The sequence below is a fragment of the Mastacembelus armatus genome, chromosome 11 (genome assembly GCF_900324485.2).
Source record: "Mastacembelus armatus chromosome 11, fMasArm1.2, whole genome shotgun sequence".
Taxonomy (NCBI): Eukaryota; Metazoa; Chordata; class Actinopteri; order Synbranchiformes; family Mastacembelidae; genus Mastacembelus; species Mastacembelus armatus.
In genome coordinates this window covers 14604443-14627462 of record NC_046643.1, presented here as the reverse complement: position 1 = coordinate 14627462, position 23020 = coordinate 14604443, and the positions used below count along the sequence as shown (strand labels likewise).

The following is a 23020-nucleotide window of genomic DNA, read 5'->3' as shown; positions in this document are numbered from 1 at the left end:
CTTAACTCCGCCGATCACATGTTGCGGGTCCTGTTTCCGCGAAGCGCTCTGTGAACCACGTGACGCAGCTCTCCGTGGTGTCAGAGTGGAAAAGAAACAGGTAAATTCACAGTCTCTCGCTTATTGTGTGAGCGAGTCGGCTCGTTATATTTTCTCAACTTACTTGTATTAACTTGTGGTTCAGGACATATATCCTGTCCCAAATCCGACTACAAGGTCGACAACGAGACCACTTGTCAGTCGGTTGTGTAGCAGTGTCTAATATTGAGCCGGGTTTCTGGTCAGTATTGCTTGTTATTTATTTTCATTTTAGGGGCCTGTAGGCCTGGCGTTAGCCTCGGTGTTTGCTATGTCGGGACCCGGTTATTGGAGCATACCGGGACCACACCGGCTGAAAATGTTCCGGTCCAGTTTAAGAAGCTGTTACTTGCTACCATAGCTAACTAGCTAACGAGTCCCGGCTGTGTGAAACGACGTTGGCTCGTTATGTTAGCATAGTTAGCAGTCAGGTAGTAGCAGCTGAGGGGCATCATGGGCATTTTGGTTTGCCTGTTCGAAAGCTTCATTGCTCAGCAGGAGTTGGTTAACGCCAGCTCATTTAAGTGTTAGCTACTGAGCTAGCGCAGCTAACGCTAACAACTTAATTATCTGCACTTAGTTAGCTGGTTAGCTAGCGGCTATTAGCCGCATTGTCGCCATGAGGTGAAGCCGTGAGACGCGGAAACCCACCGAGACTTCAAAACTGGGTGCTTTCCTCTCAAGTGTTAGCCACTGGCTAGCATTTTGACCATGTGGCTGGCTAGTGGAATTGGTGCTCGTCGGGCCCTGGCTTTAGGCTCGTTTGTGAGCTAGTCCCAAACAGGGTTTTACGTAACGTGTGCAAGATTAAAGAGTCTCTGTCGATAGCAACTTCAGCAGTTAGCCATCGATCAGAGATGCATCTTATTGAACTGACAATAACTGTGTTCATATTTTGTCTCTCGTTTATCTGTTTATCTTGGGTTGTGTGATCATATGGTGTATCATAAAATAGATTAAGCCAAGTCTATTTTGATGGAGAAAGTGTTGCATCACGTCCTAAGGAGGTAAAGAAGTGACCTAACCTTATGCACTTGTAAGGAAAGGATTGAAAACACAATCTGCCCCCGTTTTTCTGGCGTCTCTGGAAACAAAGCTGATGGTGTCTCATCCTCCCCTGCATTTGACAATAAACTTACAGGCAGTTTGAGGAAGTAGTATTGTGTAGAAGTGTGCCAGACATGTATGTAATGTAAGTAGGTCATGGTCACAGGCCTCTAATGCCTTTCTCATTCTTCTCTTTTCAGGTGTTATTCCTTTGTAAATACTGTTATTTGTATATACTGTAAATGATGACGTCCATGGGCGGGAACCGAGCCCGGGGCAGCTGGGAGCAGACACAGGGCCAGACACAGAGCCAGACACAGCACAAGCAGAGGCCTCAGGTACCCTCACTGATACACCTGTCACACTGCCTGCACGCGCGCACACACACGCATGATGATCAGTACTATTGTTCAACATAAGAAATCAAGCCTTATTTAATGTATGTATATACCAATTTTCTGGGTAACTTATAATATGGTCTGCAGAAGGTCTTAAAGTTAAAAGCATCCTTACATATTCTTTTGATAGATTTCATATAGACTAAAGCTAGGAATAGGCAATGGGATAGCCAGACTGTTGACACTATATTTTGATAATTCATGGGGATGCCAAGAGAACGTCTTGTTCCCTGACAAAGGTTTGTAGTGGTGTCCGTCTATCCAAATTATTTATTTTGCATTGTTTGCATATTAATTTAGGTAGTTAACACATGTAATATTATTAATGTATATGCTTCAAGTTCCTTTGAGCTATTATATGGCATATATGTTTTCATGTCTGTGAGCTAATTTAAGTTAATAATTCTCAGTTCATTTGTGATGGCCTATTGTTAGCACATTTGTCATTTTACTTATGTTTTACTCTTCTTGAAACAGGCTACAGCAGAGCAGATCCGACTCGCTCAGATGATTTCAGATCACAATGACGCAGACTTTGAAGAGAAGGTCAAACAGGTGAGCAGATGTACACTATCTTGCTGTCTAACTTCATCCTCGCTTAGTCTGCCTGTATAGCCTTTCTTACTCCTTTGAAGATAGGCAAGTGGCACTGGTACATATGGTATTGCATCTGTTTGTCCCTTATTTTACGCTTGGCTTGTTGGTTTTGTCAAATGTCATCAAACACAGAAAGTCAGTGACACTGCATCCAGTGCATTAAGAAAAAGATAAGATTTTGCAAACCATGAGGCTCAACACAACTCTTTTTCCCACAGCTTATGTTAAGAGGTCAAATCTGAATTACTCTAGCTTAGTTCTGATGATTTAACTGCATTCAAGGCAGAGAGCTTTTTTTTGACCCATGTGGTTTTACACTTTTTTTCCATAATTGATACACAGTATCTGGGACTAAAGCATATGTGGTCTGTCTACAATAATAACCGTCAAAAGCATAATCCTAAAATATTCTTTCAGGTCACAAAGTTGTTTGGGAAACTGTTATCTTTTCTGCATATGTCATAGCCATTTAAAGTGGTTGTGGTGTAAGTCTTTTTGGACAGTGAACTTTGTTTAAATTACCGACGTGTCTTTACTAAGATAAACGAGCCTGCTGGTCACACAATTTGCTATTTTCACATTCTGTTAAAAGGAAATTTGTACAAAATATGACTTTGTTTTACGAATTTCCTACTGTACTAGAAATTAGATTTATTTTTGTATTTTACTCTGTCATCATATGACTTGAAAAAGCATGCTTTCTAAGTGTGCAGAAGAGCCTTTTTAAGAATCATGCCAGGATTGTTAGCCAGGGGTCACCTGTGTCTCATAATACCACTTCTTCTTTTCCAGCTGATTGACATCACAGGCAAGGACCAGGATGAGTCTATGATCGCACTGCACGATTGCAATGGGGATGTCAACAGAGCCATTAACGTGTTGCTGGAGGGTAGCCCAGACACTGTGAGTATTGGCTTTGTGTGAGGGCTTAGTACTGTGATGGCCAGATTCTGTAGAAATCAGTGGGTTAGATAACTATGGTAATGAACAAATGTTGTATATTGTACAAATATTTCTCTTGTGACGTTATGACATGGTATGAGCATAGACGGATACAGTGGTATCCTTGTTTAGGTAAAGCTGCATGTAAAGGTACTTAAAGAATTTCACTGTAAACATATTTTTATTCTGTTCTAATGGTTAGTATGTTAATTCTGCACACCCCTAATGTTTTTGACTGACCTGTAAGGAAAAGTCCTTTTTTTTTTTTAAATTTGTTACTGTCAGTTTTCATAGAGAACAATAAAGTAAGTGACAGATGACTTACAATCAAATTGTCTGACAAATTTTAAGGAAGGCCTGACTTGATTGGCTTGATGACAAAAATGCAGCAGGGACTAACTTAATGAGTCCTGATATTTGGATACAAGCTTTGATAGACATATAACTAGTAGAACATAGGGAAATTGAAACCAGAGAAGAGTGGGGATGCATTTTGCCTGCACATTAATCAGACCTGACAAGAGGTTGTCAGCTACTTAGAATGTCAAGATGCACACACAGTGGCGATGCCTCAAAATGAGCTGACTTAATATGGCATTCTGCAAAATTACGGACAAAAGTAGGTTTTGGATTTTGTTTTCATTTTGTAGTTTAAAGAAGCTGCTTCCATAATTAGGTTGCACACCTCTAAAGCGTCTGTGATAAACTGAGAAGTAAAATCAAACTCAAAAGGAGTCAGAGACCTCCAAGCTCACAGCAAACTGTAAAACCACCAGCTGGGTTAACAGATGAGCAGTGTCATATTGTCTCCACACCATAACACTCCTAACATACATACTGCTTGTTTATATATCCGTTTCCTTTAGTTTTGATTGTTTTAGCTTGGCATGTTATCCTGTTGTAATGGCAGATGTTTAATACACTTGCGTTGGCCCTCAGTTGCTGCAAGCATTTTCTCTTAGTGACTCAGTACAAAGGCAGTAAGTCCAGTAATACACTGACTTAACATTTTGACGGTGTCTTTATTTCTTCCTAAGGACTCTTGGGAAATGGTGGGGAAGAAGAAAGGGGTGTCGGGCCAGAAGGAGGCTAGTCAAGCAGAGACCGGAGAGGAAGGAAAAGAGAACAGGGAGAAAGGGGGAGAGAAAGATGTAGCACGTCGTCGAGGTGGAGCTCAACGCAAGGGCCGTGGAACCAGTAGGGGCAGAGAGTGTAAGTGTTTACCACACCTTCCACTGCATCCTTTCTTTCTTTTTTTTTTTACTTATGCTCCCAAATAATTATATAAACATTAGATTCTGTAAAAATCGGTCAGTTTACTGTTTTAAACTAATGTATATTGATTCTGCTCTGCTTATATTTTTATTTAAACTGTTTTTTGGCATCACCATATTTATGAGCTCCTTGCATTTGTTACTGAAAAATACAGATGCCTACTATATCTAAAAGGACCTGAACAACAGTCTTGGTATTACATAAAACTGGTGATATTTAAGGAGATTGTAGTAATATTTCAAACAGGCTGTTGTCTTCAATTAGTATCTCATCAGTCATTCCGCCTTAGAGGAAACTACTCATTGTATTGTTTGACATCATTGTGTGCATCACAATGAACATGAGCAAGAGAAAGAGGAGGCAGTTAAGATGAGGATAAATAATTGCAGAGCATGTCCAAGGTAAAGGCTGTAAGGCAGTGTCCAAGCAGCTTAACATTTTTGCCCATGTCATATTTATTATTTGATTTACTTTTTTACTGTAAGAGTGCCAACATTTTTAGCCACATCTTCATGTGCAAGAACATTGTCTTAATGAAAGTTTAGGTAAAAATGCTTGTGAATCATGTGCAAGCAAACAAGAGCCAACAATTTGCAAGTTCACAGTTCCAGCTGTGGTACTGGAGGGGGCACTCTAAATGATGGGTAGCAAGATATTTGTCACTCATTTTGAAGGAGGGGATACTCGGGCTTTCATACAGCACCATAATTCTTTATCTGGTTCTCTGTAAGCTATAATGCATTTTGACATCTGTATGCAGTGTGGTGTTCAAATCTAATGCTGCTTTCTCTCCTATTGACTCAAGTTCGTGGTCAGGAAAATGGCTTAGATGGCGCCAAGGCTGGAGTAGCGGGTAGAGGTGCAGAGCGAGGCCGAAGAGGAAGAGGCAGAGGAAGAGGGACTGCCGGTAAGTGGCTGTGATTCTCTATAGTCAAACTCAAAAGTGAAGGAAATGCATCCAGTCAAAATAAAAGTATATTTTTGGGCAGGGGGATGATTTTTATTATTACTTTAACATCTTTTTTGTGACAATAGTGGTAAAACTAACAAATTGAACTGAAAGATCTTGTCTCTCCAGGAGTATCTGGACGGCGAGGAGGCAGATTTTCAGCACAGGGCATGGGGTAAGGGAACACCTGCATTGCCTAAAACCAGAGGGCCTTTTGTTCCCCGTTTACCTGTTACCATGGTCACCAGAGAGCAGGACCCTAGCCTATTGTTTAGCCTTAATCCAAAGGGAGGGAGGGGGCATACATCAGCCAGTGGGATGGATTATCATGGGCTGCATATCTGTCCTCAGAGGGCGCACAATGTCTGAATATTTTTGGAGTAGATTTTGGATAGATGCACTAATAGGGATGTCAGGGAACCAGCTAGTAACCCACAATCTACTCTCTGGCTCTGTGCTGTGGCAGTATGCCTTTTGTGTTTTGCCTGCTCTCCGTGTGTGTTCATTAACTTCAGTAGATGATGAAGTATGTTATACAGGCAGCTTTACTAGTAGGTCTCAACAGTGGATCTATTTCTTGAGTTTCATTGTAAATTACATTAGAGTTACAATGCTGTAGGACCTCCGGTTACTATAAGAGTGCCAGGAAATGTTAATCTGTACACAGACTCAGATGGCAGAGGCATAACTTAAATTAAACTAAAAGATGTTTGTTGAAGTGGTGGTGCGCACAGGAACTTAAACTCAAGTCCTTAAAGGATCTCGTTCTGTGCTTTTGTGATCCTGTGAAAATGACCCGTAATTTTAATCATATTTGTAGAGTCGGGACCTAAACTTTGACCTGCATGTTTCAAATCACACTAATATGTTTGGATTTTTATTCTATGTAGACTTTTCTGGGGGATGTTCAGAACTTAGGTGGGGAGCTTCCAACTTGCAGTTGCATGCACTGCTATCTTAAGATGTCTTCATGGTACCCAACCCCCCAGCTCCACGCCTCACAACAGTTCTGTTATTGCTTTTGCTTCTTGTGGACACAGAAACACAGTGACTTTAAGTATGTATGGCTTTATAGGAAGCAGCATTTAAGCAGATGGTGCTGTCAGTACCATGTACAAGTACTTTTAAGATGATCCTAAGGTAGTTTGTGCCATTCACCTCACATACAGACACTGCTTAAAAATGTTTCATTACCCTAAATCAGAGTAAATGAAAGCAGTGTAACTACACAGATAGTTCAGCCATGTAGGCATTAGAAACTCTAAGTTACACAATATGTGTATCATCGAGCTTATACCCTTGTAGCCAAGTTGTACATAGTTACAAATTCATTAATGCTATTCCAACAGTTCCTGAAGTATGGGAAATTGTACTTTATCTCTTATTCTTAAAAACATAGTTCTTCTGGTTTACAGTTTTAAGCCAGATCCATATTATTTTTTCTTTATGTATTTAATAAATTTAATTATTGGCTAATCATCTGCAAAAAAAAACTCTGGTTTTAAAATGTGTATTGATTCAGACTATTGATCGTGAATCACTGTCCTTCAGATTGTGATGCGTGTAGTGTTATGTATGTCTCATTCAGAGTTTTGATCGTAACTGCAGCGAGCAACACGGCCACATTTATCAACCTCTGCTGTTGCTGCTGTTGGCTGGTGTAAAGAGATCTTCAGCACTGTGACTGGATCTTGCTAAGAACGAGAGAACACAGCTCCATTCATAATGTTTTCAGTTTAGTGCACATTTAGAGGACTGTGTGTTTTGGGTTAATGTTAGCAGCCTTTGTGTTAGGATTCTCTAGCTGAGTTTGGAGGAAGGGTTGAGAGTGTATCCTTTGGATTTTTATATTTTAGGACACAGCTGCAAAAACTGCTGTGTGTAGTACTCTCCTGGTGAGATTTTATATGCAGACAATTATTATTAAGATGGTCAAGAGTGGATGCATTAATTTGTATCGACTGCATGTACTAAATGCTTTAGTAAACAAGTGATTAATCCTATTAATAGACTGCCTTCAGCAAATAAGAGTAAGACTATCTGATTTAAAAAATGAGACCCTAAAGGATAGAAATTACTTTTTGTTGAATGCTGACTGATTTATTTATAATAACATCCTTTTGCTGTTGTGTAGTAGCTGTTGCGGCTGTATTATGGAAAGGTGCTAACAGTCTTTATGGATACACTGCATCAGTTCAAAGATTTGCTCCATTTACACGTGCATAACAGCTATCATCTAGCAACTGTTTGTTGATGTGTTGTGTACTTGGTTAGTTGGTTTCTTGAATTGTATATTGGCTTACCAAGACTAAAAGCACCATGGTGTGCCTTGCATTGTAGAGTGACTGACAGATGTTGGGTGTTTGTTAGTGTAGTGGCACAGCCAAATGGAAGGCTTTTTGCTTTTGCTGCTCCTCTGGATTGTGGTCTGAAATACACAAGCTTCATCATCATATTTTTCTGTGTTAGCACTTTTTATAATTTTTGCTGTTGTTCTTCCTTTAAAGCCAGATTTGTAAAGGGCCCAGATATGAGATTGCAGGAGGTGAGAGGTGAGTCCATCGCCTCTGGTGTGTCTGTAATTCTTGCTTTCTTTAGGGATACTTTAGAGTGCCATTAAACAGGACGATGCAATACAAGATATTATCAAAAGAAAGTGTTGTTAATAAGGTGCGGAAGAAACACAACCCTCTTGCAGTTTGATGTGAAAGCTGTTGATGGATGCCAGAAATGCCCTCAGATTTGCACAGGAAGGATCTTAGACAGATAATGAAAGCTGCTTGGCTCAAAAGAAAAATGTTGTACTTAATCATGTTGCTAGGTTGCATCAGCTGTACATGAATGTGTCAAATTATTGAAAGGCATGCAGTATCAGGCAAGAGATGCTGAACAACAAAAGCAGTATTTAGATGATTACACATTCTCATTTGCATGTCTTGGTTGTACAACCCCTGACAGTTTGACTTACGTCATTTCCTCTAATTGCCCTCATATTGTAGCCTTTATGTTAAGTAGGCTAATGATGATCAGAGCCCTCAATTGACTTATTTACTGATACACACTTAACCAACTAAACCTTTAATGGTATAAACCACTAAGATTTGCTTCTAACCTTTTCCAAAACTTTGACCTCTTAGGTAGGTAAGATCAAAAATGACCCCAGATGTTTTTATGTGTAGGCATCCAGCTGTGACTGTTTAGCCTGTCCAGCCAGACTAATGCTTGTTATAGTCTACAAAAAATTAGTCTGAGATCTCTTCGTTTGAGATGTGTTCCTGGGGGCGGGCCATTGGAAGCAGAATAAACCAATCAGAGAAACGAACGATATGACACGTGCGGTAGAATAGAGGTGCTAGTGAATGACTGTTGTCGTTTTTGTTGTAAAAACATGAGAATACACGGTGTTATCACCAGTTCTGTGCATATTTTTGAAAGGAGTAAACGGTAAAAGCCAGTTGTAGAATGATTTGCGGACTTGGGACTGGCATTAAGAAACATTACAAACGAGTCAGTGCGTATGTGCAAGGCTTGTTTAAATCTGGTTGGGCGACTGGAGCGTAAAGCCCACCCCATTGCAGATTAACGGCTTTGATTGGCCTGGCTCATTTGAGGCCGGAGGAAAAGACTCCCTATGGCAGGGGTTCCAGACCCACATTCTTTCGCTGAGAAAGGGGTGGGTCTGGCTGGCCAGGCTAGTGACTGTTGTTTTCGGAAGCAGTCAGTAAATATAAGATAACCTTTATTAATCCCTGAGGGGAAATTCAGGCCAAGGTTAACTTTTAACTCTTTTTTTTCTTTTGCTTTTTTTTTTTCTTCTTTTCCCCCCTCAGAACATTCAACCCTGCTGACTATGCAGAGCCAGCCCAGACAGAAGACAATTATGGAGGAGGCAGCACCTGGAACAACACAGGAAGTATGGAGCTGGAGGAGGGAGCTAGTAAGTTAACTTAAGAAAGGTTTGCCCTCCAATAGAAGGAGCTAATCATATCAATGAAACATCCATATAATTTTACGATCATGCCAAGCATCCCAATGAAGCTCCAGCAGATCAGAGGAAGAGGGAAGAAGACTACTTTATTACTTTATTGTTACAGCAGTTATTCTTTTTTTATTTTTGTTTGTGTATTGTTTGCTGTGGAATTATGGAGTCTTATGGACGTGGACACACAAGACTTCCTGAATCTCAGTCTTGGCTTTAGGAGGAATTAGTCTGTGGCTGAATGAATTTCCATTCACCACAGTTCCTCATGAAGTGGGTGGGCAAGATTGTCCAGTATGCAGTTGATTTTGTCCACCATCCTCTTCTCTGCCACAGCCTCCAGACTGTCCATTTCCAGTCCAACAACAGATTTTGCCTTCCTGATCAACTTATTTAGTTTGTTGGCCTCACCAGCCTTGATGCCACCTCCCCAGCACACAACTGCAAAGAACAGTGCACTCGCTACTGCAGACTGATAGAACATCTTCAGTAGCTTGTTGCACACACCAAAGGAACAGTCTCCTGAGGAGGAACAGTCTGCTCTGTCCTTTCTTGTTTGACCAGTCCACTTTGTTGTTAATGTGAACTCCAAGATATTTTTAGGAGTCCCCAATCTCTACTTCCTCTCCAAGGATGGAGACGGGGACTGGGGTCTTTCTGCTCCTCCTGAAGTCCTCCACCAGTTTTCTGGTTTTCTTGATATTGAGCTTTAGACAGTTGTTGTTACACCAATCAACAAAGCTTTTTATCAAATGTCTGTACTCCTCATCGTTATTATTAATGCATCGAAAGATTGAGGAGTCATCAGAGAACTTTTGGAGGTGACAGGTTCCTGAGTTGTAGCAGAAGTCTGAGGTGTAGAGTGTGCAGCTCTTTCCATCAGATTTATCTTTGATCTCCTCACCTGTCTTTGTCTGTAGGGTTGGAATACTCTGCAGGAGAGGGAACAAATTACCCACCCAAGTTTGACTCTGCCCCTGGTAAACCTGCCTTTTCTTATTTTTATATATTCCTTTTTTTTTTTTTTTTTTTTTTTTTTTTTAAGTGCTCTTTGCCCAAAGTAGTAAAGTAGTAGTACTAAATTGTCTGTCTTTGACTCATAGGTGCCTGGAGGACTGCCACAGAGGAGTGGGGCACTGAGGACTGGAATGAAGATGTGAGTGTTTCTGGCCTTGACCTCATGCAAGTGCTGTAAATAAAAGAAGTTCTAGATATTTGTGCAATTTCATTAAAGGACTGGGTCTCTTTTTAAATTTAAAGTCCACTTCTGTTTTTCAAAATATAACTTTCATCTTCTACCTCCTCTTCCTCTGCAGCTTTCAGAGACAAAGATATTCACAGCCTCCAATGTGGCATCTATGCCTCTCCCTCAAGAGAATGTTACCATCACCAAAGGACAGAGGTGGGTCGTTTGTGCAGTTCATTAGCCTGACTCATGCTTCCCAGCAGAGTACTTTTCTAGGAACTGTTTTTATTAAAAAAAATTACATTTGCCTGGTTTAATAGTTTTTGCTCAACTGGAGGTTGGATTTTGTCATTCACGTTCTTCTAATGAGCATGACAAGCTGTCATTTACCTTGACAAATTTTGATCAGAGATAATCATTTTGTCAAATTGATTGACTAGTAAGCCAATAAATCTCTCAAATATTAGTGACTAAAAAAAAAACATTCTATTTAACATTGCTTAAAATAATAAGCGTGTCATCATCATCGTGTTTTTAACTGTTGGTTTGGGGGAACATGCATTTCTGATGGAAATGTTTTCTGTCTACTGATATTTTATAAACCAAATGATTGAGAAAATATTCTGCAGGTTAATCACTTAAAATGACCTGTAATTTGTAGCTGCTGTTCTAAAAGTTGACTTGGCACAGACCGCTTCTTAAATTTCTTATCAGACTTGGTTTCTTTCCTGCTATAGGATTGACCTGGCAGTTCTTCTAGGGAAGACTCCCCCATCTTCCTCTTCAGAAACAGAAAACCCCCCCATGGAGGCCGCCCAGCCCCCCTCCTTATCCCAGTCACTCGTTTTCAGCAACTCCAAGCAAGGAGTGCCACTCTCCCAAACATCATCCAGCACCCCATACACCCAGCACAGCATGGTAAGAGTTGCCAAAAAACATTTAAGCAGTTTTTTTTATTTTGTGGGTGCATACTGACTTTTAGATTTGCTTTACTGATGCGAAGTTATGAATAAACATTTTATGTCAACCACCTTCTAACCACACGGGAAAAAAATATGGACATTCACATCATGTCATGACTATGCCAGTGAAGCAGCAATACTTGCATTACTGTAAGAGCAGTGTGTGATAATCTACTGACATTGCAGGTCAGCATGCTGAGCAAGGGTTTTGGGGAGGTGGGGGACCCTAAAGGAGGCAGCACAGGGACCACTGGCTCTCAGTTCCTGGAGCAGTATAAAACAGCCCAGGCACTGGCCCAGCTGGCAGCCCAGCACTCCCAGAGTGGACCTCCCAACACAGCTCCTTCATCCTGGGATAACAATGCCACCTCATTGGGACAATATGGTGAGATGACATCCTATTGTATTTACTTTAATAAATTTTTCCAGTGTCAATCAGCTGTCCATCAAATCAAATGCCTATGTTGAAATCCTACTTTAATTCCCTTCAGCATTGTAAGGCTGATGTATACTGCATGTATGTAATATTGTAGATTTTTTTCTTTTTCTCAATGTTTTATATGCTAATATTTCTGTTCTCATTCTTTGTTCAGATATGAAGGCTCAGCCAGAGTCTGCTGTTCATGCACCCTTTACGAAGCGGCAGCCATATCAGACTGCCACCTCAACCTCGTCCATGTTGGATGTTTTCCTGCAGGACAAAGGCCTGCCTCCTTCCTCTGTCTCCTCGTCTTCTTCCTTAGCCCAACAGACAACATCCTCTCCTCATGTGGTGCCTCCTCCTGCTTCTTCCCTTCCCAAAATGGCAGCAGTTCCTTCTCTAGGTCAGCAAGTTTCTCCCAGTTCCTCAGATCCACAGGGGTCAAGTCCACTGCCTTTGCAACAACATAAACTCAAACAGCAGAAGAAGAGGACTTCCATTACTACAAAGGTAACATTCAAATTAAAATATGGGTCTGTGAAAGAGAACAAGCCTTTGGTGCTTGGATGGGATTTTGAAGAATCAATACTGGGAACAGATCTAGAGTATTTGAGCTAACTCAGAAAATGCCCTTGATTTCAGATTCCAGCAATGGCAGTGGAAATGCCTGGCTCAGCAGACATCTCAGGCCTCAATCTTCAGTTTGGAGCACTGCAGTTTGGGTCAGAACCAGTTCTACCAGAGTATGAGTCCACCCCTAGCACCACAACACCAGCCAACCAGGTTCAGAACAGTCTGTACACTAGCCCCAGCAGGTTGGTACATCTACAGCTTAACAAAAGTGGTACAATGTGAGCAGAGGTTTTTCTTTTTTTGTTTGTTTTTATTTGTGTATGTATTGATGATGAAAGATTTTATTGCTCCAAGGACACAAATTTGGTCTCATTGCTACTTTTACAATCTGCAGTGAGTCGACTCCAGCTCTCTCGAACTCCAGCCAAATGGACCTGTACGATCAGAGAGCATCTCAGACACGGCGATACCCTCCTTCAGTCTCTTCCTCCCCTCAGAAAGATATGCAGCCCAAGGTAAATAAAGCTTCACCTTTTTTATATGGTGTTATCTTAGTAAAGCACATATCAGAGGGGAGCTCAGGCTTAACCCACACTTAGTCCTAGAGTGTTCAATACCGGTAAACTACCGGTGGAAGTCTTGATGTTAATATCTAACTTAAATTTACATAGCTCCAAATAACTTCAAAATCATGATTATGGAATGGAAGTTTATCATGCCATATAAAAAAGTGACAGTTCCCATGTTTGTATGTTGTGCTACAATCTTATTAATGTAAAAAAAAGTTTTGAGTCTCTAAGTATTGAATTTAGCACATTTTTTTTTAATAGAATGTGTGTGTATGTATGTATATATATATAGATAGATAGATAGATAGATAGATAGATATAGATATATAGATATATAGATAGATATCTATCTATATCTATATAGATATATATATCTATAGATATAGATCTAGATATAGATATATATAGATATATATATATATATATATAGATAGATGTCTCAAGGTTAAAGTTTGTTTTAACATGGGTGAGCCCTGATTTTTTTTTTTTTTTTCTTTTCTTCCTCGTTAAACTCACAGACATTACCTGAAGTCAAGTGTTAAAATTGTGACAGGGGCAGGTGTTCTCAAATAAACTGTGCCTATAGTGTTATTCTATCCCTTGTTGTTCCTGCTTTTTTTATTTTTAGGTTGTGTTCATTGTAATGCACTACTGGTTTCAAACCTGACCTGTAGTTAAACTGCTCTGCATGTCAGATAAGCTTCTTGGTGACTGTTTCCAAGAGCCCAGCACCATTTGCCTTCTTATCAATAGCCTGTTTCCATAGAAACCTGAGCTCACCTTCATTGTTGGTTTTACAGAATGGCTTCAGTTCAATACAAGCAACACAATCTGTGGAAGGTAAGCATCTATTTACTAAGGTCTCTTCTTAAAAGCACTGTTTAAAATACTCTTGACACCTTTTTTCCTGCCCCTCCAGCTGCAGCAGGCTCTGCAGTGTCAGTCAAGCCAGCCTCTGATTCAGTCACACCGGTATCCACCATGGGCACATTAGCAGACAGTGGCTCAGGCCCTGCATCCTTGTTGGCTACATCCAATCAGACATCCATTAGTGCTCTTGGGCATGGTGAAGACCTGCCTCCAAGCACCATTCCCCCTCCTCAGCACAACAGGTGAGGTGCAGCTAAATAACACACAATTATAAAGTAGTGAACTCGTGTATCTGTAAATGTGATATTTGGTGAAATGTGCTCTGAACCTTCTGGTCATTTTTACAGCTCTCACCCATCACAACAGAACAGTCTTGCTCCATCTTCAGTGCGAACATCCAACTCAAGCTTACTGGTGAGCTCTTTGTGTTTGTCCTGGAAAAATATGCATCTAGTGTGATGTTTTGTCAGATCATTGAAAGTGCAGATTAGATTTTAATACAGGTGCCATTGTTATGTTACATGCTTAGGCAGGAGAGAGTGTATCAGCCTGAGTGTCTTTCAAAGATGTGTTTCCTGTGATGGTACAGGGCACATTAGTTGCCCATTCACTCTAATGGGAATGTAATCTCATCAATTCTTTCTCCCTGCTTCCTTCCGTCTCTGCAGCATCCAAGCGTAGACGGTGACTCGAGCCTCCACTCCTCATCATTCCCTTCCTCTGTCTCTGCCGTGCCATCTTCATCAGTACCCTCCTCTTCTTCCTCTGTGGCTGCTGCTGCGCAGGTGTCTCTTGGAGCCCCTCAGGCCGCCACGGTGGGCTCTGCCACAGTTTCAGCTACTTCTGGTCTCGGCCCCGTCACCAGTCTGGCTATTGGCCTCAACACTGCCTCCATGGGTGCCCCACCTACAGCAGCTGCCACAGTTTCAGCCTCCACAGCAGCTTCAACCATTCCCTCTTCAGCTACTTCGTCATCCACACGCAGCTCTGCAGCATCCTCAGGTGAGACACAAGCACATGGCACTTAGGAGTATCTGCTTCTCCCTCACAGTTTTGCATCCTAATCATGGGTTATGAAATGAAACAGAAATTGGGAAATTCCCCTTTTACATTGTCTGCCTCATGTATTTGACTGTGTGGTCGGCTGGAAGGCATTTTCTGAAAATGACAGAAAAATTGCTTAAAAAGTATGTTTTTGGTTGTGCATGTCTTTGAGCTGCAGAAGAGAAAACACATTATAACCCATTGTTAAGTAGGGGTACAGTGTTTTTGTCCAACTCAGCATCAATTGGTTTCCATTTTCTCAGCATCACTGACAGGAATGATTCTGACACATCTTGCTCTCACTTTGCTTGTTTCTCTCAATTGTTAATTCTCTTTCTTAGTTGTTTTTCTCTGCTGGGGCACAGTCACATGGTGTAGTACAGTCTTCAAATTGTGAAGGGTATCAATTATAACTGGGATTTTAAAGATTAATTGTGCATCTCTACTCTGTTTTTGAAGCTTATGTTCTTAGTTTACACTGGCAAATAAGTGAATACGTTTATAAAGTTCCACTAGTGTTACAGGTTTCATAGCATTGACTGACCTAAAAAATCATTGCGTACTTCATATTTTACATTGTCTTGTGCATACAGGGAAAGCACCTCCAAACCTGCCACCTGGAGTGCCCCCTCTACTGCCCAACCCATACATCATGGCCCCAGGACTACTGCATGCCTACCCTGTAAGTTTATGACAAAATTAAGACATTAACAACATACCTCTCCAAAGCCAGAACTGGATATTGTCACTCCTGTGAAATTAGCACTTATTGCAGGACAGAATTACAAGTGTATCTAGCTGCATAGTGACTGCAGTTAGCGTCACTATTTTCTAATATATTTCTTGTATCTCAGCCTCAGGTGTACGGCTATGATGACCTACAGATGCTGCAGACAAGAATACCGCTGGTGAGTGTCCAGCTGCTGCCATTTACCGATGCACAAGGCGTATGTCATTGCTACTTATCCTGGATTAATATTTTCTAAAAATATTTTTCTCTTCAGGATTATTACAGCATCCCCTTTGCAACTCCAACAACCGCACTGACTGGCAGAGAGGGCAGCCTGACGAGCAACCCCTATTCTGGTGAGCCACCTGCTGACATTTGTTCATTCAGAACTGAGTCAACTGTCTGCACATTGAATATTTATATGCTCACTTGAAGGAGGAGCGATTCTTAAAAGCTAGGTTTCATATGATTATCCTGACATAAAGGTAGTAGGATAAAGAGGTTACTGAAAGTTTGCTGGGATTGTTAATCAAAACAGAGTTTAGCAGGATGGCAGTGCTCTGCTCAATGGGCACACACTGGCTTCATCAGGAGAATATTGGTTTGGACATGATTTCAGTATTAATGCTGTTATGATATGAATGCTTGTCATCTAAGATCAAGTATAGTAGGGGTAATTGTAAATCATTTTAGTGATGCTGAGGCTGTGAGTGATTTAACAATCCTCAATGCCATTGTTCTTCGTTCTTTACATCCTTTTGATGGAATTATTTTTTTTCCACATGCAGTTTGCATTTTCACCTTTTGATAATTTCCCTCTATCCTTTTACCATGTAGGTGACTTATCAAAGTTTGGTCGGGGTGATGCATCCTCCCCAGCTCCAGCCACCACATTAGCTCAGACACAACAGAACCAGACCCAGACGCATCACACAACACAGCAGCCTTTCCTCAACCCGGGGCTGCCGCCTGGCTACAGTTACACGAGCCTCCCATACTACACTGGCATGCCAGGCCTGCCCAATACCTTCCAGTACGGACCTGCTGTGTTTCCGGTGAGAACTTCACACTTGTCTCAAGTTTGGATATGTTGGATTGCACTACTGCTTCCACCCTGAGTCGGCTTTTTTGGTTTAGAACATTTTCTCTAAGGTCATGAAGATCTTCAAAACCCCTTTCTCTAAATGCAACTTAAAAATGTTCAATTCGCAGTAATCACTTTTGGATATGATATGATTTTTTTTTTTTTTTTTTTTTTTTTTTGTTTGTTTGTTTTTTCCCCCCATCCAGGTGGCTCCTACCTCGTCAAAACAGCATGGTGTGAATGTCGGTGTCAATGCATCTGCCACACCTTTCCAGCAGGCTAGTGGCTATGGTTCCCATGGATACAGCACTGGTGAGGCGCTAAACCATGATGAAACGGCATTTTTGGAGGGGTCATGCAGGTCCTGCTCTGTATACCTGCATACCAATAACTCTGCTCCTCACAATAAGCCTATTAATTTCTCTTTGGTGTGGAGTGCATATGTCATTTGAGCTGTGCAGCATCTGCAAGCATAAACATGCTTGTTAAGGCATTTATGCTTGTCACAATGGTTGTTAATGGTTCATCAAACATTCTCGTCTTCCAGTTCTCACTTGATCTGTTGACCTCAAAGATAAATAGGGTTTCTATTGACCATGAGCATGATTGTTCAGGTTTAGTTTTCTACTGGAAATGTATCTGAATTTGGTACATGGTTTTCATTACATTTACAAACAAGAAACATGCTTCAATAATGCAGCTGTTTTTATAATGGCAAGAAAACATCTGTCACTTTTATTGAATGCCTTTTCGTGATAAAATGTGTGGAACTGCCATTTGAACCAAATGGGGAAATGAAGAGGGGCTTTAACAGGGGCACCTGGCTATACCAGCTTAAACAGAGGGGTTCAGTTATCAGTCTCCTGCTGTCTTCCATGGCTTGCTTTGCTCAAATCAGAAAGTGGAGTTTGCCCAAAGGCTTCACCGTCCACCCCATCTCCTACACACACGTTTATTATGAACACATCAGCAAGTAGTGCACCCTTTATTTTCTGTATTTCCTAATATGACTCCTCATTGAGCCCTTATTCTGTCAGCAGTTTACATATTTTCCCTTTGGCCTTGTGGGGTCTGTTCAATCACTTTATATTCTTTTTTTTCTTTTTCAGTGATGCTGTTATATTTTCATACTGTAATTCACCACCCACTATTCACCTTTGGACACAACTTGTGCAATACCCATTTGTTCTAAGCTGCACCATCTGCTGCTTTCTGCCATCACCCAACTCAAATGCACTCTTCACCCTTCCCCCACCTCCTACACACACACCCTGCCTGCCCCCTCACTCCCCCCACTCCCTCCCCCTCAGACTTGGGTCAAATAGTATTTTGCAAATGATGGTTAGCGTCGATTCTGACCTGCTTTTTGTGCAGGATGGGCAGGCTTTGCCACACAGGGCAATGCAGTTGGTGTCAAAGTTTAGTTATTGCAAATTATGTCACAATAGTTTGTTCATTACAGGACTTGACACTATCTGTATTGTCACAATTTGGTAAAACCTGTCCATATAGTACACAGGTCAAACAGACGCTGGGAATAATTTGCAAATGCTATCTGAGGCAGGTCTGCCTCCCCCTGCCTGGTGTGTCTAACGCTGTGGGCTGCGGCTGTGTGTCTGACTGTTGCAGGCTATGAGGATGTGGGCCAGGCTTCAGGGAGTGGGGATTTCTGTAAGGGCGGATACGGCACTGCTGTGGCCGCTGCCGCTTCTGCACAAAACAAGCCAGCCAGCTCTGTCACCGGGCCTGGAGTCGGTGAGTGCCGCCACATGCCAAAGTACAACGGAAAGAAAAAAACCCTGTCCCTCCCGTCTTCCTCCTTGTGTCACGAACCATCCTTCTCCCCCTCTTTGCTCTGGTTCCTTTGCCTCATCTCTGATGAGATGCGCCTGTTGGACAACCCGTCATGCTGTTAGACGGTCCAGTGCAGCCTGCCTCTCTTAGAAGCCTTGTCTGCCATCCTGTTACCTTTTCTCTTCCAGGGTAACTCATCATCAGTCCAATCTGGGTTTTATGTTCCTGGCAATTCTGCTATTAAATTGTCATTTTAGTCTAAAATTTGGCAGCTCACGTTGGCTGTGGCTGCCATAAACTGATGATGAGGTGCTCTAGTTGATGCTGTCCCATTTTCCCTCTGTTGCTTGCTCTTCACTCATGTTGTCATTGCCGGTATGTCCATCTCCAGAGAAACAAGCTCACTAAGTTTACAACCGAAGAAAGAGAGGGCAACAAAATGCTAAGAATTCTTGATAAAAATAGTGTTGTCCACGAAAGCAGCTGCACATATCCACTCACACCTGGTACTGGGTTGAAAACCAATTTGTCTTATAAAGATGTGCTCAATGGTTTGCTCATCGGTTGTTTTTTGTTTTGTTTTTTGCTCTGGTTATTTCAAGTGTTGCGTTGCCACATTTCCTGAGTTAAAGGTTTTGTACCAAGGCTGAAAAAGAGAAGGAAACAGCACCAACTTTGAGTACTGCAGAGACGTTTGCCCCAGAAATCATTATACTATCCAAATATTTACCTTTTTAATTGGTAACTTTGCCGTCCTCAAAGGTTTTGCTGCTGCTTATCTGTCTAGTGATTGGATGTGCCAGAAAACATGGCATCTGTACTGTATCAAAATTCATTTGCCTAGACATCCTCAATCATAAGTTTTAGGGTGTTGTTACTATTTGAGCTTACCAAATATTTGTTTTGGCAAAGGAGTAGTCAGATATTACTAATAATTAATGCATTCCTGACTGCACTCACTGGAAGTAGTATTGCAGCTATTTTGCTCTGTGTGTTCATTCTCAATGCTTATAAAATTAGTGGTGGTTTCACATTAGTCTTTTAGGGAATTCAAGGCACTAAAGTTTTGTCATGGAAATTCTTGAAAACCTGTGTCTTGTGTCCACCTTCTTATTTTGTGCCAGAGTTGACCCTGTTATGCATCTCCATGGTGATACAGGGGGTTGGTGAGAGTTAGAACAACCTGAGCAGTAAACGCCAGATCCAGTCATGACTGGAACTAATAGGCTACTACACAATCTTTCACATCCTTCTTCTGGTCTGCCTCATCCCTCTTCATCCTCTCACTCCCTCTTTTTTTCTGTTCTCACTAAAGGGAAATTTCAGCTGTGATCATCTATGAAGTTATGCCGACACAGATGTTTATACCTAAAGGTTCCCAGGATTCTCTTGTTTTTAAATGCTGACGCTTGAATCCACAATATACTACAAATATACAATAAAGTAGCATTATAGGTGTTAAGAGTCTGTGGCTGGTTATGGTTTAGAATTGTCCTTTAAGTTCCTTCTCATGTTCAGTTCAGCAGTTTTTTGACAGGTATTTCTCTTGTTCTCCTGTCTCTGCAGGAGTCTCTGTAACGTCAAGCAACACCGGGGTACCAGATATTTCAGGGTCTGTTTACACAAAGACGCCGGTAATTACAGAATTTATTTAATTGAATTAAAAATGTATACTTTTTTTTTTTTTTTTTCAAGAATGTCCTCACTGACCAAATATAGTTGAAATGAAGCAAAACTCTTCTGTCTTCTTCCCACAGTCATTTGAGAAGCAGGGTTTCCATGCTGGCACCCCAGGGGCTTCGTTCAGCCTGCCCTCAGCTCTCGGGAGTGGAGGACCCATCAACCCCCCAGCTGCTGCAGGCTACGCCCCTGCCCCCTTCATGCACATCCTGGCACCACACCAACAACCCCACTCTCAGATTCTGCACCACCACCTGCAGCAGGATGGACAGGTGTAGTGAAAATGCTTTTGTTGTGTTTGGAAGTTGGAGAAAGTCACTGTCACACCTACTGTTCTATTCAGATAGTGAAGACAAACTGGTGCAGTTACATGGTTTGTTTGGGCTGGTGAGAAATCTGTTTGGTAAATGCCCTAAGTAAACAATGTGTTCAGGAAATAGAAGTGATCTTATAGTGTGTAACTGATGTTCATTTAAAATCATGTGGTATTCATGGTAACATGTACACGTGCCTGCACATGATCAGTCAAAAGCAGTCGTGCATGCGTGTTTGTGTGGAAGTCTCATAGATGGGACCCAAAAAGTGTTTCTATACAAGACGTCTTGTTTTCATATGTCTCCTTCATAACTGACATGAGCAGTAATACTTAACATAATGCTCATAATCAGGTATTTTCCCATGAGCTCCCATGGGTTATCTGTCAATGCTCCTGACTTCAAGGTTTCTTCTCTGGGTTCATTTGGATAAAGTCAGTATGACAATATGAATAAACACGTGGCATGAAGTGACGGCTCACAGAACTCCGTCCTCTCTCGACAGAGTGGCACCGGACAGCGCAGCCAGAATGCCTCCATTCAGCAGAAGTCTCAGATCAACAAGTCGGGATACAACAGCTACAACTGGGGGGCAAACTAACATCTGCTGTCGGGCCCCTCCCCCCCACACACACACACACACTGCTGTCAAAAGCTAGGAGGGGGCTCATCACTCCTTCCGCTAACAGTCTCCACATATAAACTCCCTCTTCGTCCTGCAGAGATTTCCCTCCCAGTCTCTTGGCCCAGCACTCCTGCAGCTCTGACCGCAGTCAGAGGAGGTGCTGCGCCGAGAGAACAAGCACTGTAATGATATTCATGGATGGGTAGGAGGGACAGGAGGGGCTTAGGAGAGATGGGAGATTGGAGTTAAATTGTTATAGAAATACACCGTCAAGCGGCGAAATATTGAGTGTTGGGAATTTGTATTGTTAATCCTCCCACCCCACTCCTTTTCTTTCACTTGTATGTAACATAGAACTGTTTTCTAAACGAATGAATGTTTCCTGTGAGGTTTTTTTTTTTCGTCTTTTTCCACCCTTGTTTTTCCTTGCTGATGGGGAGGAATGAAGTAATATCTGAAGGTGGGGGGGACAGGCTGGTTTTGTATTTCTCACCCTCATCTCCCCACTCCATAGTTTTTGTGGAAACTCTTCCCTCCAACAAAAAAAAAACATACCCAAACATTTATTTGCTTAATTGCTGTTTAAAGTTTTGTTGAGGTTCTTTTCTCCTGTCATTTTAAGTTTGAAGAAACAATCTCTAAATTGGTAGAGTTGTGAAGTTTATTTTTTACCAAATATAGATATATTATATATAAAGACATATAAGCGAGCTCACTGGCTTGGACTGTGAGAAAAGTGTGTTTGTCATGTGACTGCGTGCATGTTTGTACACACAGGGGCTGTGGTTGTGTACTGTGCTTTTTTTGCCTAGCACAGGATTTTTCATTATCAAACACTTGTACAGTAGCTGTTCCCATAAATTATAAATATGTTGCATAAAGGTCTCATGTATTCTGCAAGAGATGTTGAGAATGATTTCCCAGGCAAATACACACCCAGTCTGCCTTCCACTGTTATTTTGTTTCTGCCCCCCCCCTCGCTCTGCTCCAGCACCTGTCCCCATGACATTGTAAGGAAACCTGCAGCATTGAATACTGATGGACAGAATTGTACTATGGGTTTTTAGTCAGTGATTTTTTTTTTTTTTTTTTTTTTTTTTTTTTCTTTTTGTACTGTGCGTTTTAAAAAAAAAAAAAAAAATTAAATGGATAAACTTGTCTTGTACATATATAAAAAAGAAACACAAGTACTGTAGTCCGGTTTGTTTGATGGCTGTCTCCTTTTCCTTCTCAAATCCTTGCAGACTTGTTAGCTTTTTGTTTCTTTTTTGTTTCTTTTTTTTTTTTTTTTTTTTTTTGTAAAAATATATAAATATTAAGTAAATAAACAAGAAAAAGACATTTTCATCATTTTGGATGTGAATGTCTTTTAAGGAACTTAATTGTTTTTCATGTGGCTTATAAATACAGCAGCATCTTCTAATGGTTCTGTGTGTGTGCGCGCGTGTGTGTGTGTGTGTGTGTGTGTGTGTGTTGCCGAAGGCTTGACAAGGCTGGTGGTTTGACAAACTGTAAAAACAAACCTGTGCCATCAAGTGTTTTGACACGACTGAAAGCATCTGACTCAGGCTTTAGGTTTGGTTTCTGTTAAGACTCCAGGGGATCAGTAGTACCAAATTAAACTCCAAACACAGCACTTCTCTAGGCATTTGTTTGTTCATTGCTGTTCATGGGATTTTGATGGATCTTTTGTGTCTAAATAATTTTTTTTATTTTGGGGGGGGGTCGCCATCAGCTGAACAGGTTTGACAAGCTACAGTAAATATCTAGGATGGCAACTAAATACACGGTAAGCGTACTACTAGTTAGTTTTACTCAGACGTATTTTTTTTTTCCTGCCAGATATGTCATTAGTGATATCATTTGCTACTAAATGTGCTGGACCCTGGGGTATTCAGTTTCA

General features: G+C 41.2%; 1 protein-coding gene across 5 annotated transcripts; it reads left to right on the top strand.

Annotated features, from left to right (window-relative positions):
• The first annotated feature begins 20 nt into the window (after positions 1-20).
• ubap2l (ubiquitin associated protein 2-like) lies at positions 21-22016 on the top strand. Of its 5 annotated transcripts, none has more exons than XM_026301111.1 (30): positions 21-100; positions 1326-1463; positions 2001-2078; positions 2913-3023; positions 4100-4274; positions 5143-5244; positions 5416-5461; positions 7794-7838; positions 9117-9223; positions 10186-10245; positions 10369-10421; positions 10582-10667; positions 11189-11369; positions 11600-11798; positions 12007-12344; positions 12477-12649; positions 12802-12922; positions 13777-13816; positions 13896-14088; positions 14194-14260; positions 14515-14848; positions 15484-15572; positions 15745-15798; positions 15895-15976; positions 16458-16675; positions 16911-17016; positions 18334-18459; positions 20065-20132; positions 20256-20450; positions 20998-22016. In XM_026301111.1, the coding sequence occupies exons 2-30, from the start codon at positions 1368-1370 to the stop codon at positions 21091-21093; spliced, it is 3639 nt and encodes a 1212-aa protein (XP_026156896.1). In that variant the 5' UTR covers positions 21-100; positions 1326-1367; the 3' UTR covers positions 21094-22016. The 5 variants fall into 5 exon arrangements, with proteins under 5 accessions (XP_026156896.1, XP_026156895.1, XP_026156897.1 ...); XM_026301110.1 differs by lacking the exon at positions 21-100 and adding an exon at positions 122-280; XM_026301112.1 differs by lacking the exons at positions 21-100; positions 7794-7838 and adding an exon at positions 122-280.
• The last annotated feature ends 1004 nt before the right edge of the window (positions 22017-23020 follow it).